Source organism: Pithys albifrons, chromosome 14, assembly GCF_047495875.1.
Source record: "Pithys albifrons albifrons isolate INPA30051 chromosome 14, PitAlb_v1, whole genome shotgun sequence".
Lineage (NCBI taxonomy): Eukaryota > Metazoa > Chordata > Aves > Passeriformes > Thamnophilidae > Pithys > Pithys albifrons.
Genome location: NC_092471.1, coordinates 16,761,789 through 16,773,724, shown reverse-complemented (window position 1 = coordinate 16,773,724; position 11,936 = coordinate 16,761,789). Strand labels below are relative to the sequence as shown.

General features: G+C 53.3%; 3 protein-coding genes across 5 annotated transcripts; 2 read left to right on the top strand and 1 right to left on the bottom strand.

Moving 5' to 3' along the window:
* Positions 1-32: 32 nt before the first annotated feature.
* TIMM8A (translocase of inner mitochondrial membrane 8A) lies at positions 33-1,640 on the top strand. Its single transcript, XM_071569381.1, has 2 exons — positions 33-369; positions 887-1,640. Exons 1-2 carry the CDS (start codon positions 247-249, stop codon positions 1,046-1,048), a joined length of 285 nt encoding a protein of 94 aa, XP_071425482.1. The 5' UTR covers positions 33-246; the 3' UTR covers positions 1,049-1,640.
* A 17-nt stretch (positions 1,641-1,657) lies between these two features.
* LOC139678505 (magnesium transporter NIPA2-like) lies at positions 1,658-5,880 on the bottom strand. Of its 2 annotated transcripts, XM_071569377.1 has the most exons (5): positions 5,691-5,880; positions 5,536-5,592; positions 4,401-4,491; positions 4,104-4,264; positions 1,659-3,849 (listed from the first exon to the last, which is right to left on the bottom strand). In XM_071569377.1, the coding sequence occupies exons 1-5, from the start codon at positions 5,812-5,814 to the stop codon at positions 3,224-3,226; spliced, it is 1,059 nt and encodes a 352-aa protein (XP_071425478.1). In that variant the 5' UTR covers positions 5,815-5,880; the 3' UTR covers positions 1,659-3,223. The 2 variants fall into 2 exon arrangements, with proteins under 2 accessions (XP_071425479.1, XP_071425478.1); XM_071569378.1 differs by lacking the exon at positions 5,536-5,592 and having other exon boundaries at positions 1,658-3,849.
* On the top strand, positions 5,872-11,668 carry TAF7L (TATA-box binding protein associated factor 7 like). 2 transcript variants are annotated; one of them, XM_071569375.1, is made up of 11 exons: positions 5,872-6,030; positions 7,082-7,160; positions 7,310-7,443; positions 7,837-7,963; positions 8,173-8,232; positions 9,228-9,305; positions 9,698-9,814; positions 9,929-10,117; positions 10,215-10,327; positions 10,638-10,697; positions 11,235-11,668. In XM_071569375.1, the coding sequence occupies exons 1-11, from the start codon at positions 5,965-5,967 to the stop codon at positions 11,277-11,279; spliced, it is 1,068 nt and encodes a 355-aa protein (XP_071425476.1). In that variant the 5' UTR covers positions 5,872-5,964; the 3' UTR covers positions 11,280-11,668. The 2 variants fall into 2 exon arrangements, with proteins under 2 accessions (XP_071425476.1, XP_071425477.1); XM_071569376.1 differs by having other exon boundaries at positions 5,873-6,030; positions 8,173-8,231; positions 9,233-9,305.
* Positions 11,669-11,936: the final 268 nt, after the last annotated feature.

The window sequence follows — 11,936 nt, the reverse complement described above, 5'->3', positions numbered from 1 at the left end:
CATCCCGCTCCCGCTCCCGCTCCCGCTCCCGCTCCCGCACAATAAACTCCTCCACCGCCTCCGGCTGCGCCCGCTCCGCCCCACCGGCAGGGGGCGCGCGGCGCGCGGGGCGCATGCGCGGCGCGGGCGGAAGGGGCGGGCACGGCACCGGCGGCACGTGAAGGTCGCGGCGCGGCGGCACCGGCGGGGACCGGGAGGGGACAGAGAGGGGACACCGGGGGGGACCGGCCGGGCCCCGCGACCGCCATGGACGCGCCGTCCGGCGCCGGACTGGGCGGCGCCGACCCGCAGCTGCAGCGCTTCATCGAGGTGGAGACGCAGAAGCAGCGCTTCCAGCAGCTGGTGCACCAGATGACCGAGCTGTGCTGGGTACGGGCGAGGCCGCCGCCTCCGGGCACCCGAGCGGGGCGGGCAGGCGGGCTGGGAGGCCGCGCAGGCCTTTGTGTGACTCCCGGAGGGAGGAGGAGGCTGATGGGGACACAATGGAGCCACCGTAGGAGCGGTCCCAGTGAGCACAGGGAGGGAGGGGGAGAGCCCCGGGTGGGGAGGGGTCAGATGTGCCGAGGGGATGAGGATCCTGCGGGGTTGTGGATCTCCATGGGACGAGGATCCCGGGAGGATGAGGACCCCGAGGGGAATTGGATCCCAAGGGGTTGTGAATCTCCGGGGGATGAGGATCCTGGGGGGATGAGGACCCCGAGGGGATGTGGATCCCGAGAGGCTGGTTGTGGATCCCGAGGGGTTGTGGATGCCGAGCGGGGGGTGCCACCATCGTGTCCGAGGGCTGGGGATGCCCGGAGGCGGTCCCGGTGCCGGGGGGGGCTCAGGGGGTGCCGGGGGTCGGGCTGCGGAGCCCCCGGGACCAACGGGACCCCGCTGTGTGCAGGAAAAGTGCATGGACAAGCCGGGCCCGAAGCTGGACAGCCGGGCCGAGACGTGCTTCGTGAACTGCGTGGAGCGTTTCATCGACACCAGCCAGTTCATCCTGAACCGTCTGGAGCAGACGCAGAAATCCAAGTCGGCCTTCTCAGAGAGCCTGTCCGACTGAGCCGGACCCAGCCCGGCCTGGCCCACGCCCAGCCCTGCCCGAAGGAGCCGGGATCACCTCGGGGGGTAGGATTTAATTAATGCCAGTCTCGGGGAAGCTGCAGCCAGATGAGAGCCTGCAACAGAGACACGGACGCTCCACGCCGGGGTGGTGTGCCCTCCCCGGCCCCGCCGCCCTTTGTCCTGGGACCCTGCGTGTGTGGGACGCGCCCCCTCGGCTGAACAGAGCGGTGGGGATGCTCATCCCGAGGGCATTTCTATTGCTGATGTGAATCTGGGCTCTGGGTGAGGCCAGCCCGTGGGTGCTGCCTTAAACAGTGTTGCACAGACCAGCCCTCCTGGGCACATCCTCACATCGCCCCGGGCACCATTGCAGGCCGGGACAGACACCCGGAGCCAGAAGAGCTTGTTGGGAACAGTGATCATCCCAGGCAGTGCCACTGCTGGAAAATACTTCAGGCTTGCTCGGTAAATCATCCACATGCCCAAGTGACCAATTTTCACACTGCAGCACAACTCTGTCGATGCTGACTTGCTCCATTAACTGCTTTCCCTGGGTAAATGTAATAAATATTAACTGGGTCAATTTTTAACAGGAGAGTCTCCTTTATTCAGGTAGATCACAGCTGAGAATGGAAAATCTGGGCTTCTTGTCCCTCCACTTCCTTCTCAGTGATCCTGTTTTTACAAAATTAGTAGGAAGAGGGCATAATTGTCTTCTGGCTAGAAGTTTTTTTCTGAATTGTGATTTGTTGCTCAATTGTATGGTCCCATGAATCAAACTTATTTCTGGGAGAGGAACTTCTTTCAGGGAGAGGCTGTGGCTTTTCCTCTTTTTCCCTAAAGGTTTAAGAGCTCCTGCTGTCCTATACAGTAGTTTCTTTAGAGAGACTGAATGCAGGAAATAACTAACCAGCTGCTTTATCACCTCGTGCACTTTTACCTTTGGAGATCACTGGTGGGAGACCTGAGGGTGTGTCTTCTGGACCTCTGCCCCCAGGGCACTAAGAGGAGCTTCTATCTGGAAAAACAACCAACAGATCTGCTCTCTGGGAAGGCAGCACAGCATTTCAGCAGTGTTTACTTGCAGTGTGGCTCTGGAAAGCCTGGAGTGGCACTGACAGTGGCTTGGAGCTCTCCACAGGAGCCTGGAAAAGCAGCTCTGCACACACCCCATTGCAGAAGGGGCTGAACAGCACCTGTGGGTGGCTTGTAGCCAGCAGCCCTTGGAACAGATTCAGGATGTGTTAAACAGCTATGTTGATATAAACACACATCAGTGAGGACACAGCTGTCTAGTTATCTTTCAGAAACTTGCCTCAATAGCTAAGGATTAGGTTCCCAGAGTGATTTCCTCTCCTGTTCTAACTGGAGTTTCTCTGGAGCATTCACTGAGTTTTTCCTACTCCTGTGATTCTTCCTACCTTTCAGATGCCCCAGCTCTCAGTACAAATGTATCACTCACCACTTGGTAACTGAACAGATCAGTTTTTAATAGAATACTGTAAGCAGGTGCTTCATCAACCTGCACAGCAGATGTTGCATGAAGAGGTTGGTCCCTCTGAAGAGCCACATCCGCATGTGGCAGCACCACTGAAGTCTCCCGGTTTGGGCTGTATTCTGGTCTTGGATGTGAATCTGTAAATAAATTCTAGCAGAGTGAGCAAACCAAGAACTTGACAGAGGGATTTTTAATTATTATTCTGTGTATGTCACCTTTAAAGCCAGACGTCCACCTTCTCTCTGGATAACCTTAGCACCATGTTAGATCATTTTGCAACTGTTAATCCTGTTTTTAAAAAACACTTTGAGGCCTCCCCAGACGTGTGGTCTGCCTTGCAGTCAGGGTTGACACTGTGTTAGTGCTGCAGGTCTCTGCACCACCAAGGTCTGGGTCCTTGCCTGGATCCTGACAAAGGCAAATCAATTCTTCATGGAACAGAACAGTGAAGAAGCACAGGATCCAAGGACCTGGGCACTTCCCAGGGCTCCTGTCTGGAGCCACAGGAGGCTGTTGGCCCTGTCAGCCTCCTGTCAGTGGCAGGTCACCCTTATGGCACCTGGGGCAGGCAGAAGGTAACTGCCAGGTCCTACTAATGCAGCAGCAGCTGAGGCAGCATGTTCAGCCTTGGCAGTGGAAGCAGAGCCAGCAGTTCTGAGGCTTCCTCACACACTTTCACTTCTCCTCCTCCTCTTCCTCCTCTGCACTCTGAGGGCCTTTGTCCTCTGAGGGCAGCAGAGGCTGGTGCTGACAGGACTGATGTCTGTCTGCAGTGCTCCATGGGGCATGTGGGTCTGCCCTGCCTGGTTGCAGGAAGAGGGGCAGGAGGTTGGGGGTGAAGGGCATGTCCCTGAAGGCGTGCAGGAGGAAGATGCCAGACACAATGGTGAGGAAGCCACTGATGGAGCCAATGATGTTGTTCAGCACCATGTGCTGCCACTCCTTGAAGAGGATGGTCGAGCACATCATGACTGCTGTGGTGAACAGCACGTAGTAAACAGGTGTGACCACAGATGTGTTGAAAATGTCCAAGGCTTTGTTCAGATAGTTGATCTGGATGCTGATGCAGATCACCAGGCACACCAGGAGCACCCACCCCAGTGGCTCTTTCAAGACTGGCTTCCCAGAAAACAGTTCCTTCAGGGCAATCCCCAAGCCCTTGACGCAGGATACAGACAGTGAGCCAATGGCAGAGCAGACCAAAACATAAACCAGGACATTGCTCTGTCCATAACGGGGTCCAGCCACAAAGATAAGCAGAAGGGAGCTCACCAGGACACACACAGCAAATACAATGAATCCTTGGGGAAAGAATAAAGAGCTTTATCAGAACACAGTGACAGATGTAACGGGATAGCAAACAGACATCCGACAGGCAGGGAGCTGCCCCATCTGTCTGTCTTTTTGGCCTCCCTCTCAAGGGACTGGGGTTGGGAAGCAGAGTCACACCCTTATGAACAGGAATTCCCTCTCCTACCCTGGCACTGCCACAGGCCATCCCCTCCTACTGTCAGTTCCAAGCCTGAAGTTGGCAGGACTCCTTTTATTTTAGTACCTGGATCTTTCAGCTTCTCTGCCATTGACTCCAGGCTGGAAACCTCTTCTTCCTGCGGAGCATGGATCACCATCACAGTGGAGCCCAGGATACTCAGGAGGCAGCCAATCTTCCCATGAACGTTCAGCTGCTCATTCAGGAAGGTGGAAGACAGAACTGCACTGAAAGATAAATTAAAACAGAACAAAATAAATTACAGCAAGAGATGGAGCACCTGAGGGAAGAGAGAGAGGAAAGCAGAGCAACTGCTTTTATCAATCAGGGGTGGTAGATGAGGGTGTTTCTGAGGCTGCTTACCTAACAAGGACACTTAGAGCACCCAGTGGAGTTACCAGTGTTGCAGGGGCAAAGGCATAGGCAGCAAAATTTGCAGCTTCTCCAACTCCCACTGAAAGAGAAACTCTGTTAGGTGAGCACTGAAGTAGCAGCAAGTCACTAAGTTTGAGTGTAGTCAAAAAAGTCTCAGTTTCCACCTGTGTTCTCTGAGGTTTGTCATGCAACCAGGAAAGAACAGCACCAGAAGAACAACCAGAAGCCCCACACAAGAGAAAAGGAAGGCTCAGTGTTATGCATAGTGATGCTCAAGTCACATGTGCCTATACAGTGAGTAGCAACCACAGGAAAGTATTGCCACAATAGCCACAAAGCTGAAAGGAGTTTGAATTTCTAAGATGTGTTCTCCTGGAACTGTTTTTACAGCTTTTTAAGAGGCAAATCAAGTACAGTTGGTTCTTAACATTGAAAAGAGTAAAGTGGAGCTGCTAAAATTGCTGTAGCACTAAACAGTGCTGGATGTTCTGTTATCACTCCATCCTCTGGGCAGGCCACTTCAGAAGCACTTAACCCAGCCTAGCTAGACCAGCTCCTCAGCTCCTTTCCCTCAGCAGAGAACCTGGTAATGCATGAGAGTAGGGTATTTTAGAGTTATCATTAGATCAACATCATCCTCAGATACTCGGACAAAAATCAAGCAGTAAAACAATGATCTTCGTAATAAAACATCAAAGTGACTAGAAACAACCACAGACACACTCTTAAGAAAGAGAAGGCTCTGGGGTGTGACCTAATTGTGGCCTTCCAGTACCTGAAGGGAGTTGACAAGAGAGCTGGAGAGAGACTGATTTCATGGGCATGGAGTGACTGGACATAGGGGAATGGCTTCAAACTACCGGAGAGTCAGTTTACATTAGGTATCAGGGAGAAATTGTTCCCTGTGAGGGTGGGGAGGCACTGGCATGGGGTTCCCAGAGAAGCTTAGGCTGCCCCAGCCCTGGAAGTATCCACGGCCAGGCTGGACAGGGCGTGGAGAAGCTTGGTCTAGTGGAAGATGTTCCTGCCCGTGGCAGGAGTGTTGGAACTACCTTTAAGATGCCTTCCAACCCAAACCACTGCAGGATTTACCTGTCCCAGGTGTGCGAGCGCGGGTACTTACTGCACAGCAGCCCTGCCCACCAGAGCCACTCCCGAAGGTACGCGTGCCCTCCTTGCCCTGAGTGCGGAGGAAAGAGAAACGGGAAGCCTCAGGTGAAGTTACACAGGCGAAGCCACACAGAAGCCTCGACAGAAGGTGCCTCGGGAGCCCCGTACCTGCCCTGGCGCGGCCGCGGTGGCACAGCCTGAGCAGCCCCTTCTTCTTGAGCACGAAGCTGCTGCCGATGAAGGCGCTGGAGCCCAGGGCCAGGGCCAGCCCCACGCCGAACCCGACCCCCATGGCCCCGCACCTTCCCCGGCGGGGCGGGCACGGGCCGGCAGCGGAGCGGAAGGGGCGGGGACCACGCTCGGCTTCCGCGGGGCCGGGACCGGGACCGGGATCGCGGGCGGGGTGGGAGCCGAAGCCCTCCCGTCGGCGGGAGAAGGAAGGATGAGCAAGGGCAAGGACGATGCTCCGCACGAGCTCGAGAGCCAGTTCGTGCTGCGGCTGCCGCCGGTAAGAGCCTGCCCGGCCCCATCCGAGACACAGACCCCGGGCCGGGCTGCCTGCCCAGCACCGCGGTCCGGAGGGGCTGCAGGGCAGTCGGGGGGAATCTGCGCGTCTGGCGAGGGGCGTGGGAGCAGGCTGGGTGCTCTGGGACCTGGGTAGTCCATTCCTATCCTTTTGAAGGGGCGTGGGAGCAGGCTGGGTGCTCTGGGACCTGGGTAGTCCATTCCCATCCTTTTGAAGGGGCATGGGAGCAGGCTGGATGCTCTGGGACCTGGGTAGCCCGTTCCCATCCTTTTGAACATCCCCTGAAGAGGAGCTCCAGCCTCACAGAGCAGGAGGCTCGGGAGACAACTTGGGGGGGTTAGTGAGGAAAGCTCTGTAAGGGTAGAGATTTAGCAAGTGCTCACTCTTCAGTTGCTGTGTCTGTAAGTGCCCTCGATGCTATTTGTTAGGTGCTTGAAGCTGAGACTCTTCTCAGTGTTGCCCAGTGGCAGGACGAGGATCAATGGACATAAACTCAGGCACAAGAACTTCCACCTCAACTGGAGGGAGAACTTCTTTCCATGAGGGTGGCAGAGCACTGGAACATCTCCACAGGCAGACTGTGGAGTTTCCCTCTCTGGAGACATTCCACACCCACCTGGATGTGTTCCTGTGTCACCTGCTCCAGATGACCCTGCCTGGGCATGGATTTGGGGACTGGATGATCTCCAGAGGTCCCTTCCAGCCCCAGCTATTCTGGGATTCTGTGAGGCTGTGTCCTGTTGAGACCAGGAGGGCTTGGTGCAGAGAGCTGTAACTTCTTCCAGTGCTGTGGTGCTCTGGCAAGTTGTCTGTCTCAGGGAGTTGTGCCATGCCAGGGATATGGAGAGCATCAGGAGTAGCAGAGCCACAGGGTTAATGTGGTGCTGGGAAGAGGGTGCAGTTTTCATCGTGGCTCCTGCAGTTCTGTTCTGCGTGGGGCTGACAGGTGTTTAGTGCTGTATAGGTTGTGCAGAAGCCTCTAGGGATTCTTGGAGGAAGCACACCCTCTCCTAAAGTAAGTATGTGTTCCCAGGAATATGCCTCCACTGTGCGGCGAGCAGTCCAGTCTGGGAATGTCAACCTGAAGGACAGGCTCACCATTGAGCTGCACGGTGAGTGAGCAGCACCAGGACATCCTAAACCTCCTCTGACTGTCCCCAAGTGAAGCATGTGTTGTCCTGTGGAGTCTCTGCTGCCCGGGGTGTATTGCCCAATGTGGCTGTTCAGCCACAGCTCTCACCTGTCCCATGGCTCTCCACAGCGGACGGGCGCCACGGGATTGTCCGTGTCGACCGGGTGCCTCTGGCAGCCAAGCTGGTGGATCTGCCCTGCATCACTGAGAGCTTAAAAACCATTGACAAGAAAACCTTCTACAAGACAGCGGATATTTGCCAGGTATGGGCTGTCCTTCTCACCTGCCCCAACATCTTAATTCCTTGCTCCCCTCTCCAGGAAAACCTTTGCACTCTGGAAACACTCTAGCAGCTGGACACCCAGTATAACATGGCCAATTTCTGTATTTTCACAGTTTTAGCAGTTTAATATTCTGCATTCCACTTGGTGTTTAGAAACCTCATTTCAGAAACCTCATTTCTGGAGCATGAAATATGATTGTCCTTGTGACAGCTTAACTGCTGCTATGTCCACCTCAGCTGGGTGTGAAACTGTTTCTCGCAGCCTGTGCCTCTGAATCCCTTTGGCTCCAACTTGCAGTGGACAGACACTGTTCTTTCACATCCTCATGTCCTTGCCTTACGATAAACCTTTGTGTTTGTGGGGGCATTCCAGATGCTTGTTTGCACTGTGGATGGTGATCTCTACCCGCCTTTGGAAGAGCAGACAGTGAGCACGGACCCCAAAGCAAACAAGAAGAAGGACAAGGACAGAGAAAAGAAATTCATATGGAACCATGGCAGTGAGTAGAGACTGTGCCAAACCTCTCCAGGCTCCTCCACCCCAATACCCCACAGCTGTGCGGAGTACTCACAGCTGCCAGGTACTGGTTGTGCTGCTGCTTCATTTCTGGGGCTCTCTCTGCTGCTGAAGGGTTCTTCTCCCTTCTGACATGCACTTCTCTCACTGGGCCATCTGCCTGACACATGCAATCTGTTTCCTCTGTCACAGTCACTCTTCCTCTGAAAAACGTACGGAAGAGGCGATTCCGGAAGACAGCTAAGAAGAAGGTGAGTTGTTTCTCACACAGATGCAGATACAATACCCAAGGGATAGGAAGGCAGAGACATTAGAGCTGCAACTGTCTATTGGTCTAGAAAACCTGTGATTTCTAAACATGCCTGCACATGCTTTCTTGCCTGAGATGAGGGTGAAGGGAGTGTAATAGATTTAAACACTTTTTTGGGTGCTTCCTCCATATTCTGAGATGCTCCTGAGGGGATAATCCTCTGTGTGGAGTACTGCTGGACCTCATTCCTGTGGCTGCCTTGCCATAGCACATCTCCTCCTGCTCACAGAGAAGAAGGGAAGGAAGGCTTGCATGGAAATGAGGCTTCACTTATTCCTGCTTTCCCAGTCTTCTCTCTCTGCATGGCCCCTTCCTTTCCCCAACAGGCAGTGCTACAAATAGTATAACTGTCACTTCAGCCGGGGGAGTGACAACAGATGGAGCTCAGAGACTGTCTCTGTGCATATGCACAAGCCAGGCAAGGTGTTGGGGAGATGCAGCACCCTGAGGCTGGGAAGACTTACTCTTCTCTCCTTTGCAGTTTCTGAGAATGGGATGAAGCGTGATTTTGCATGACATTTGGGAAACAAATTACTTGAGATGTTCTTATAGCCCACAGGAGAGACATCACAGCATTAAGATTCCTGATGAATTTAAAAGTGAAAAATTAAACCATCTTTTAAGTGAGATCAGAAGGAACTGAGTTGACCATCAAGACCTCAGGGACTTTCTGCATACACGTGGAAAGTCTTATTTCATAAGTAGTATAATCAGAAAAATGAGAGCACACAACCCACTGAGGAGCTCTGTACAATAAAAGATGGATTGTTTTAGAGAGGTGCATAAATTAGTTTTTGGTTGAGCATGAGCAAGTGCTGAAGAGAAAGCCTAAGAGATGAGAGCCATGAAACAGGGCTCTGTCCAGATGTGGAGGGTTGGAGTTGACCAGCACGCACAGGGCATTTATCAGTGTCTCTGTTCTCTTTCCCCTCTCTGGCCCAGTATATTGAGTCTCCTGATGTCGAAAAAGAGGTGAAGCGTCTCCTGAGCACGGATGCCGAAGCTGTCAGTGTCCGTATCCTTTTGGTGGGGAAAAAAGCTCAAGAGCAGGACAGGACACCATGACCTGGGGGTTCTGGGAAGGACAGACAAGCTGAGCTTTGTGTGTGTGTGTGAGGCTGGGAGATAAGCACACAAGAGGCATTGAAGTTTTGGGATCTCATCCTTTTCTTGTTCAAAGCTTATTGTTTCCTCATGATGACCTTTCTTGTACTGAGCAGGAGCTGAAATAACAGTAGAGGAGAAGTCATCAAAAAAGGAGTCTGGGATGTTTCATCCTGGGTATCTATAGCTGCAAAGCCAGACAGTTAAAGGAGCAGTAATCTCCTGCAGTTTTGAGCATTCTTTCATCATAGTGCATCTTCTATGTTCCTCTTTTTACCTTGACTCATCTGTTCCTGATGTCAGGCTGGGAAGTCATTGCTGAAGATGAAACAAAAGAAGTGGACAACCATGGTTCACTCACCAGCCTGGACATCTCCTCCCCAGGGATGTCGGGACACAAGCAAGGCCATGGCTCCTCAGGTGTGGTGGGGAAGGCTCTTGTTTTCTTTCCACCTACTAAGTGATGTGGTCCCTGGCAGGCAAAGGGTGCTGAGAGGTCATCAGCTGTGTTTTAACTCTTTTGCCTCCACCTAGAACATGATGAACTGCGGGAGATATTTAATGATATCAGCAGCAGCAGCGAGGATGAAGATGAGAGGGATCATCATGACGATGAAGACCTGAACATCATGGACACTGAGGAAGACTTGGAGAGACAGCTGCAGGACAAGCTGAATGAGTCTGATGGGCAGCAGCAGGAGAATGAGGGTTCCAACCAGATAGGTGAGTGGGTGGCAGAGCACAGAACTGTTGTGTTGCCAGATAGGCTGCACTGCCCAGCTCTGCTGCTGCCCTAGTGTGAACTCGCTCTCCCTTCCAGTCATGGGGATCCAGAAACAGATTGACAACCTGAAAAGTAAACTGCAGGAGACTCAAGACAGGAGGAAGCGCCAGGAGGATCTCATCATGAAAGTGGAGAACCTGGCCCTCAAGGTGAGAGCTCTCTTGGGGTATCTTTGAGTCTTCTGCTTAGCACTGGCTTGCCATTAGATCCAGCAGACTGATTTAGCTGCTGGCCTAGAAAAACCAGGGGCCTTTGCATGCTGGATTAAAAATAGTTCTGGTGTGGCCATACACATTCCATCATTTCCCTGTGGGAGCAAAGCAATCTATGAAACTGGAGGAGATAAGGATGGGTGGATGTCAGTGCAGCTTGGGGGCTGCTGAACCATTTGATGTGTTGTAGCAGCCGCTTGGTTGAGAACACTTTGGTAACTGTGGTCTGGCATGTTTGTCTCTACAGACCCGTCTCCAGGCTGTCCTGGATGAGTTCAAGCAGCAGGAAGAGCGAGAGAAGCAGCAGGTGAGAAAACTCCCACAGTAGGATGGGAAGTACTGGGACACAACATGGTTCTAGGCTTGGCCTCTGACAAAGCTTCCCCAATCCTGTACCGCACCAGCTGCTGTGAACTCCAGTAGTACAGATCAGGTGTGGTTTCACCTCCTCTGTAGTAGGATGGAGCTTCCTGAGGCACAAGGAGATGCAGGGAATGGGTTGATTGCAGCCTTCCTTCTGGGGAAGCAGTAAGCCAAAACACATCCAATCAGCAGTCCAGAGCTGCCAGGGTAGCTGCCTGGGGTAAAACATGACACTCAAACTCACTGGCACCCATGTACAAAAAGGTACTGGCTGTAAGGTCTTGGCAGATTTCCTGTCTAGGCAGCTGTGCTTCAGCCAGGTACCAAGGCAGGAGGTTCTTTTTTCCAGGTTTGTGTGAGCAGTGCCTGTTCTGTCCCAGAGGTGCCCAGGCACAGCTCTGGGCAACACACAAAGCAGACTGGCTGGGACTGCCCTGAGTCCCAGCCATGTTTTACTGTAATCCTCTCTCCCTCTTCCCAGATGGCATCCCTGCAGGAGCAGCTGGAGTCCCTCATGGAGAAGTGAGGAGTGGGCCTGGGTCGTCATACCTGTGAGCAGAGCTGAAAGTGGTGGTCAGCTGCCACTCCAAAGTCTTTGCTTTACTCACACACTTCTACTGCCACCTGTGCTGCTGTGCAGTGCTGGAGGTTCCATGTCCAGAGCTGCTTTCACATCCATTGTGCTGGGTTTGGCTGGTGGAGCTAAAGAATTGGACTATGCCTGTGAGAGCAGCCAAAACACTGGATTTACTGTAAGCAGTCAGCACTGATCTCCCTGGGACAACACGGTAGTTGTTTCTGCATCTTACAGAGTCTTGGGCTTGATGGGCTGGGGCCTGGGAGGAGCTTGTTCTTGTGTTTGAGGAATGCTTGTATCTACAATCCAAACTCTAATAAAGGACCATTTCCAACCTTGATGTTGCAATCTTCCTGTTCCTCTGTGGTCTCCCAAAGGTCTGACCACACACAGCCCCCCTTGCAAGGAGCTGTGCCTGGGCACCCTGGGGTCCTGCTGAGTTCCTTCCCCAAAATGTGCTGTGTGGGGCTATGTCAAAAGTACCATCACTCTGTGGGAGGAATGAGGCCCTCCTGAGCAGGGAGTTTCTGTAATTCATCACAGACTAGGCAGGCAAATCCCAGATTAACCTGACAGGGTGGGAAGAGGATTAGAAGGGAGGTTACA